This window comes from Etheostoma spectabile, chromosome 3 (genome assembly GCF_008692095.1).
Source record: "Etheostoma spectabile isolate EspeVRDwgs_2016 chromosome 3, UIUC_Espe_1.0, whole genome shotgun sequence".
Taxonomy (NCBI): domain Eukaryota; kingdom Metazoa; phylum Chordata; class Actinopteri; order Perciformes; family Percidae; genus Etheostoma; species Etheostoma spectabile.
The window spans coordinates 26300374-26309122 of NC_045735.1; the positions used below are offsets into that span (position 1 = coordinate 26300374).

General features: G+C 39.9%; 2 protein-coding genes across 3 annotated transcripts in view; both read right to left on the minus strand.

Moving 5' to 3' along the window:
* mlf1 (myeloid leukemia factor 1) overlaps window positions 1-2645 on the minus strand; it is a 9692-nt gene extending 7047 nt beyond the window's left edge. Inside the window, exons 1-2 of one of the 2 annotated variants that reach the window (XM_032510123.1) lie at window positions 2373-2645; window positions 1036-1198 (exon numbers count right to left, since the gene is read on the minus strand). In XM_032510123.1, coding sequence (XP_032366014.1) covers window positions 1036-1198; window positions 2373-2419 — 210 coding nt within the window. In that variant the 5' untranslated portion in view covers window positions 2420-2645. The remainder of the gene's footprint in view (window positions 1-1035; window positions 1199-2372) is intronic. The other variant, XM_032510121.1, reaches the window with a different exon arrangement.
* An 874-nt stretch (window positions 2646-3519) lies between these two features.
* The window catches only part of rsrc1 (arginine/serine-rich coiled-coil 1), a 117301-nt gene continuing 112071 nt past the window's right edge, over window positions 3520-8749 (minus strand). The window contains 2 exon segments of the mRNA XM_032508917.1: window positions 3520-4429; window positions 6573-6680. Coding sequence (XP_032364808.1) covers window positions 4337-4429; window positions 6573-6680 — 201 coding nt within the window. The 3' untranslated portion in view covers window positions 3520-4336.

Here is an 8749-nt window from a genome sequence, read left to right on the forward strand (position 1 = left end):
TATTTGCTATGTAAAGATATAGTGGAGCAATGGCATCCTGAGAAGAGAAGTCACACTCCCTCTGTGTGTGTTGTAAACTGAGCTTCTCTGTTCTAATAGCCAGGCCAGCCGCGAGTATTTTTTTATTTATAGTTGTATGTTGTATTTGTATTGATCTTGTGTAGTTGTAACTGATGGGAAGCCAATTCCAAATACAGATACACAGTTGTACTTGACTTGACTTGCATGTACTAGTACTTGTACATGTGAATGCATGTGAGTGTATGTGAGTGCCTTGTGCGTCGGTATCTGACCCCGACTGCCATGACAAAGGATTAGTATTTAACAAATTGGGGAGCGGTCTGTGAGAGTCATATGGAGGTTATCCCATACCACTTTTTTATGAATATCAAGTACAGCCCCTTTAAAGGCCATGGCTTTTACGGCCTTCTCGTATAACAGAAGTGTATGAAATCAAAGATTTATAGAGGAACAGTTATATTTTGAAGATAAACTATATTTTATGTTTGCATGACAACTATCGAAATAATTTTCAGCAGCTCATCTCAATAGAGCAAAGCAGAATTCTCTGGGGTCCTATTGGTTGAGTGTTCAAAAGTTTGATTGTGTATTTGCAAGAAAGCAGTGTGTCAGTGGAACAATGCACTATAAATAGTGCTCCTTATGGCTAGATATAACTGTCCAGAGAGGCCAAGGGGGTTGCCCTTCCACTAAACCAGAGACTCATTTGGCCCATACCTCAGTGAGTGGTGCTCCAATTACCCTGCCAGTGGCCAGGTTCCACTATAACCTTAGGAAAGTTAGCGCTTCCTCCAATATTCTTCTGTGGTTAGTAGTGGACTGTAGACTGTGGCTTATGAGCAGTGGACATAGATGAGCGAACTGCTGAAGCAGGGGCTTCACCCTTCATCCCGCATAGACCCAAAAGATATGTATGTAGGATAGTCAGGCATTTGCCTTTTTTCACTTGAGTCCACAAGCAGACAAACCACTCATAATTGTAAGAGGAGTGATTCTTGAAATGCATGGTCTCACCCTGTGTTCGTCCCTCAGCGCCAGGGATGAGCTTGGATGTTCTGCCATGTCACGACCACGGTTTCTCCTATCCATTATACTGGGCATCACGGGCCCGCCGTATGGTTCAGAGAAGCTTCGCATCATCTGCCGCATATGTTCCCTGTGAGCCCGAAAAGGATCCCTAAAGAAAAGGAAGAGGAAGTAAAGACAAAGTGAATCTCAACATCCAGTAAGGAATTCTAAGCAAATCTGCAAAATGATGTTGAGTACTGCAAACCATGATAATGGTGATGGAGGAAAAATTAAAAAAAAATAATGCCCTCTTGAAGCTCATTACAGATATATTCTTCAATGACCACACACTTTGAAGAAGCACCCCTCAAATAATTTTTACACTCACCTTAGAAGTTGGGTGTGAGTGTGACCACACTAACACAGCAGGTGTTCACTCATGCAATAAGTCAAAGTCACTATGGCACGCAATGTCAGTGTAGATAGTTATTAAAAAAAATTATGAAAATCACTTTCTTTAAATTGTACTGGAAAATGATGTAAACTTACTAAAAATGATACAAACCTGTTTAACTTTAAAGTACATGGATGAAAACAAAATGATGCCTTTCTACTTTATAAAGTAGCATTTTTATTTACCTTTTAAGATGAACGAACTTCGTACTTAAATATAGTTATAAAAAGCATTGTCGGTCCTGACAGTAGTCGTTCCATCTTACAGCAGCCCTGGCTAGATAACTGTTTCATTAAGTTGTATCAGAAATAGCTCATGTTGACATTCAATGTAGCCAAGCCACTGTACGTTCAAGTTTGCTCAGTGCAGAGTGGCAGTAACCTTGCAGAGCCAAGGGAAAACGGTTGACAACGTGTTTATCCTAGCTAGCTAGTTGTGTGCAGGAAGCCATGTTTATGTTATTTTATATGTTACAAGTTGTAACATATAAAACTAACAACGATGTAATTGATGATCCAAAGTTAACCAAACAAGAGCAAGCAGTGAGTTGAGCTAACGTTAGGTCAACCTCTCGTTTAAATAAAAATAATTAAAAGTGGAACTTGATATCTTCGGAAGTACATTAGCAACCCCACTCGTGTATTTAACGTTTGCCCGGTAAAAATAATAACATTAACCTATATTAACGTCATTGACAGTGGGTCTGGGTTTTTATGCACAGTCTATCTTGATACAGCTAACGTTAACACACTTCAAATGCTCTTATCACCGTGATACACAGCTTTTGACCTTAGTTTAACTGATGCATTATGAGAAAAATGTACAAGCCGACATACATTCAACAATAATAGTTAATATATTTCTTATACAACAGTTTATAGCTACTCACGAGAAGAACGGATCTTCGTCAAAGTCCCTGAGATCATTGTTGAACATTTCCACAGATTTTTAAACAAAAACTAAGATTTAAAATCCGTTTCACGACACCGTTCAGCCTCTGAACGCTAATGTTACTATGAAAGCGGTGGCATGGAATATGATTTAGAACCAACCAAATTCACTGACAACGGCCACGTGACGAGAACCCGGCCATCGGACTGGCTGGTTATTCGGACCCTTTTTTTGTTCTTCGGAGCTTTGAACAGGTTCTATCCACGCGCTAGATGTGGTGAGCGGCTGTCATGGCAACGGTACACAAGAGATTTCTCTAGAAACTCAAGGTTTAGTATTATGCTTGTGTATGTCACCAAAACAAATAGCTGTGTGGTTATCTAACCTACCCTGACGAGGGCTGTATAACCTCTATGCAGCTAGTTATACCAATTTAAAACTAGAGAAATAACAATGGTTGTTTGGATAAAGGAGAAATCACGATGCAACTCTCTAGGCTTAAATTACTTTAATATTTGATTATTTTACTAAGACTTTTGTGTTTCTAGAGTGATTTTTGGTTTGGTAATGTAAGGTGTGAAGATATTTGGGACAGCCATATAACACCCATCAGGAAGACATACACACACATTTACTCACTCCAAGCAAGCACTCGTACAGCTGAAATTAATTTGTCTGCTTGCTTTTGCAAATTATTTTGTACATTCTCATTTATTATTTCATTACAACACTGACTATTTGGGGGGTACCGGAGTGACACTGTGTCCCAGACTCTGTATAGACTTACCATCTGGCTGTTCCACAAATAGGCCTGAGTGTAGACTCTACACTGCCCTAAATCCCCCCTTACACAACACAACACTGAATAAACATAAAACACTGAATAGAGTGTGTGTGTGTGTGTGTGTGTGTGTGTGCATGTCAGTTATTTTAGTTTCTACATATTATTCGTGAGATACTGTGTGTGCGTGTGTGTGTGTGTGTGTGTGTGTGTGTGTGTGTGTGTGTGTGTGTGTGTGTGTATCTATATATATACATATATACGGTATATAGAAGTGAAACGTTAAGGGCAGGTGTAAAGATATTAAGATTTACTCCAGTCTTATGTCAATCTTGAGATAGACCAAAAAGATAAACTTAACTAATGGTGAGGCATGCTACTTTTAATAAATTGGAAGGGTGACTCATTCATCTGTATCTATCGGATCTATATGTAGATACTGCTGCTATCTTACTTTTAAATGCTAAGTATCAAGTTCTTGGTGAAGAGAGAGATGCAGTTCAATTCAGTCCTACTTGCAGGTTTATCTCAATATATTTTTGGCACATGAAATCGTACGAGGCACAACTCCAATGAAATCCCATCAGCTCCTTAATCTTGTGCGTGACTCATCAAAAGGCTGAATGTGGCCGTTAGATCGCCACACAGATAAAGAGTCACCCGGTCGCATGGCACCGAACCTCCAGAATCCAGCCAAGTCCCGCCGAACGGACACCACAGCTCTCGACATCCCGCTGGAAACCAACGCAGGCACGGAGGCCACCCAGCTCGCCGTCCAGTCGAAAGAAAACTCCCTCATGCACCAACAAAAGTACAAGTCAGTTTTCACTCAAAAAAAACTCACATCTATCTTTAATTATAGTTACTGAGCTGATTACAAAAGACAAACTGTACCAAACATCACCTTATGACTGTAAGAACCTCCAATCAATCATTAAAATTAAATGAAGCCAAATTAAGAACAGCAGATTGTTTAATTGAATTACATGAACAATAATAAAATAATAAGCACATCAGGACCAAAAAATGTTGATTTGCTCTCACAAGTTTTTACAATAGTAAGGAGAAATCAGTGGAAGGGTAACGTAAGAAATCTTGTGATGGCCTAAAACAAGACAGATTGAGACACAGTGAAAGAAGCTGAATGTGCCTCGGGAACTGGAAGGATCTTCTGGCGTCCATCAGGTCACAGGACTTCCCATGAGCCTTTCCTGCCGCAGCGAGAATAATCTTTTGTGCCACAGCTCCTCGGCCCTCTCCTTGTCCATGAATAACTGCAGGACAGCATAAAGAGGACACATTAGTAAGCAAAAAGACAAAAGGTACAGACAGGGACAAAAGCAGTCAATTCTCACATTTTAGAACCTAAACAACCAATCAATTATCAAAATAGTTACCAACATAGTTAAACTGGCATCCAATTCTTAAAGAGATACTTTGCTGATTCAAATTCAGCTCTGTGTCATGGTTGAGTGTACAGACGAACGGTGTGTGTTGTTTCCCTCTGTGGCCGCAGTGCCCGGCGCTTCCAGCTGAGCAGCAGCAAGAGGTCTGCTGAGATCTGCCGGATGGTTTTGGCAGACCTTGGCTGCTAAGAGCTCCATGCACTGGTGCCACGGTGGAAAGTCACACAACGTTCATCTCTACACATTGCCCACATAAAAGTAAAACAAAGTGGGATTACATTAGGCATAGTATCCCTTTAAACACGTTTGCAATCTTTAGCCCTCTGAAAAGCAAGTGTGTGTGATTTTTAAATACCACTGCCTGTCTAAATAAAAAGGTACACAGGAACACGTAATACACACAATATACACCCATGCCTAGACCTTTTGTACTTTCACATACCATTTGTTTCCCCCCATTTCATCTACCCATCTAGGAATAGAGACTTCCATATTTTGTACAGATTGAAAAGCACTTGTGATATGGCGGTCTATAGAAGAAGTGACATGACCAACACTGGAGGAATTTGCTGACCACCCAACCACAATTACAGTTTAACTGTTTCTTATACAAGTATGAAGAGCAGTGTAAGCTATACTCCATGGTCTACTCTGGCACTTGAGTCATTACCAAACGCCTCATGACTGTAGTGTTACCTTATAACGAATCTTATATCAACAATGTGATAGAAATTAAGAAGCAGTGTTTCCTAGTGAGTTCATGAGCCTGGCACAGAGTTGTCAGTACGACCCTTTGACACCTTTGCAACCTTTTTGTGGACGTCTGAGTCCCAGTGATGACGCTGTAATACTACAGTAAAGGCTGTTGTATCTTATGTGTCTTATTAGATTTTCTCTAACTGATCACTTCAAAATGCACATAAACCACTTTGTGGGTCTAGCAGTGTGTCCATAAAAAAGGCCTACACATATGACTTGTATTCATGGCAGTACAGATTTGTAGGAGGGTTATAAAACCGCTGCTGCAAGTGTCTGATGAATGAAGGCATCTGTTTATTAGGAAGTAACATACTGACAATGAGACTGAGAAGCAAGGCACATTTCTGTATTCCCTGTGTGTTTGTGTGAGATATAATGTTGACATGCTGGCTATGTGTACATTCTGTATATCTATGTGATGATATGTGTCTATTACTATGCAGATTGTAGAGCAGCTCCAGCCACGTCAATCCTTCATTCCTAACCTATGCTGCTTACAGCTCCACCGCATGTTATCTGTGTGTTAGATTCAACACCAATGAGTTCTTGTCTGTCGGCCCTGCACTGGTGTCATGGTGCTAATGAGGCTGTGTGTGTGGGATGACAGTATCTGGGCTGGGCTAATGGAACTCATCTGTTCTAATTGGAAGCGGAGCTGGAGCTAAAGCTGAGGCCGGGGCCCGCCTTGGGCATATTGCTACCATACATCAGCCTGTCTGAGGGTGTGTATGTGTGTGCGTTTGAGCTGGGGGGCGGTGTGTGTGTGTGTGTGTGTGTGTATTTGAGGGGGTTATCTGCATACGTCAGGGCATAACTTAGTTTCCCCCAGTGGAGATAGATGACTGGGAAGCCCCATGGAGCGTTATTGGAGTTTAAAGTCTTCCTTCTCGTTTTTCATCACTGGTCTGCATGCAGGAGAGAAGAGGAGGTGATGTTCTATCTAAGCTATAAGCTACTATACTGCAGTGTCCTATACTATACGAGGCACAGCATCAGAATATGCAGGAATGGTGTAAACTGTGGTGGTGTCCGTAGAGCAGAGGCATTTTTAAAAGGAAAAGTTTACAAAGTTTGTCCACCAAAGGCAAGCACCATATTCATAAAAACAAGATGGTACCAAAAGAGAAAATGACAAAAAGCGAGATCAACTTCAGCTGTGTCAGAAGACTGGAAGTTGTTTATTGGCTCAGAGGCTGTTAGAAAACTCTGCAATAAAGCTAACAGTGAACGGGTTTGCCAGGTGAGAACTTACACTGGGATGGGCGAGAGTGTCAGTGTCATTGTAGACTATGGACAAGGGAAGCGTGACGTCCTGAGAATCGGCGCTCTCCGACTCCTGCTTCACCTCAACTGGCTCAGTCTGTACTCACAGAAATTCACAAAACACGCAAAAATGTGTCACACTCAAATTAAAATGAGCACAATCACACATTTAAATAAGCTTTAACAAAACTGAAAACAGATACTGATACGGAGACATGATTAAATAGAAGCAATAAATGGTAGATGCAACTAATAATGATAAAGAAATATACTTTACATATTAGCCAAAGCAACAGCATTAACATTAACATACAATTGTGACACAATGCAAAGGAAAATGGAGGCTCTACTCATGGCTGCAAAATATGTGAATAACTTGCAAATGGCTCCAGAAAGACAAGACAACAGCAACTAAATATGTTTGGAAAACATTTTGCTTTCTAAAATTGCAATTTAATGCATGTATGTTAGCATGCATTGCATAATTTTATGTTGGTATCAAAACAAAGTTTTTGTACAATAAAACTAAAAAACAAAATACAGTACAAAGATTGGTGAATAATATTACATAGGGACACAGAAAAGAATTGTGAAATGCAACATGATATTTGTCCAGCAGATGGCAGTGACAGTCTGGCTGATGCAATAAGCTTCTAGAATGCAGAGTATTGATAGTATTCAGCTTGGGTCCTAATTTCAGTTTTAGGTTTCTCTCTTGACTCATCTATCTATGTATTTGTCTTTCTACCTTCATATTCTCCACTTTATATTTTGTATAGGTGAGTTTTAATTGAGCTAAACCAGCAACTGCAGTGTAAATACTTTAACGTATCAGCTATATAAGTGTTTCTGAAAACATTTTAAGCGAGAAATAGGCCATGCAGTTTCTGAATCTGTCTTCATTTCAGAAGGACAAAGGTCAGTTTATGAGCTTTTCATTAGATTTTGAGAGAGTCTAGTCACGCTCATCCCGCTGGTCATTTTCGGGTGAGCACTCCACCAATCAGATTGGTCATTTGAGTCCGACTGTCGGCAGTGCACGCCTTCCGACCGTGCATGTCAGATCGGCCAAAATGGAGGCTGAGGGCCCCTCCGACGGACGCCGGCATGGAAACACACCAAACTGACTGGAGTCACCAACCTCGCTAGACTGTCCGACGGCCGATAATCAGGTTGGCGTCTCAAGGCCTTTACAGTTGAAACTGTATCTTTGCCTTTTTTATAACTGAAAAGGACTTAAAGTAGAGGAAAAGGCTCTTCACCCCCCCCTCATGTTTCCATCTGTGGAGTCCAAGGTGATAGAAGGAGATGTGATATCTAGAGGAATTACTTAAAAATATAATAAGCCCCACATTTGGAAGGATGGGCTGTTTTCCTTGTTGTACTTGATAAAGAAGAAATGAACACTTTGCCAAGTCCATTCATGTTTCAAACACTCCTCAAACCAGCCCCAGAGCAAATGTTTACCCAGTTGAAAAGATCTATTTAAAATTCATTTGGCAGGATACAAAAAGTGAGAGAGATAGAAAACACACTGGCTAATAAGTGTGTTGATGTGCCAAATACACAATTCTTGGTAATAAAATGCTGAATATACGTTTCTAATTAATGCAGCTGGCTTAAAATGGAAAACAATCTTAAAAGATACACTGTAGCAGATATTAAAGGTTTCACTGGGTTCTCCTCATTAACAGTGGCTTCAAAAATCATTAACGGGCACAACGTATGGCTAAATGGCTATCAATACTAAAACCAAATAAACTTATAGCTAAAATAGTTTTTAGCCATTTATTCTTACACAATAACATGTTTCATTAATTATCAGTTTAATTAAATAACAAACACCCCACATATATCTACTATAGGGTTGCCATACAGTTTCTAAATGTAAAGTATATTTAGCCTTTACTCCCTTCACTTGCAGCCAAAGACTTTTAAATGTAGTTAAAATACTCTGGAAGACTGCAATCTTCCCAACTATAGATGTATCATCTGGAAGTCTTATTTGACTAATAAGGAGGAGATTAATCTGAAAACCAACAAAGAGCACTAATAAAAATAATGTGTAAACTTTCATTTGTATTTCATTAAAGCCACTGATTCAAATATTGCATCCTTTTTGTTGTACTTCAAATTATATTTTCATCATAATCTGAAAGAAAATTC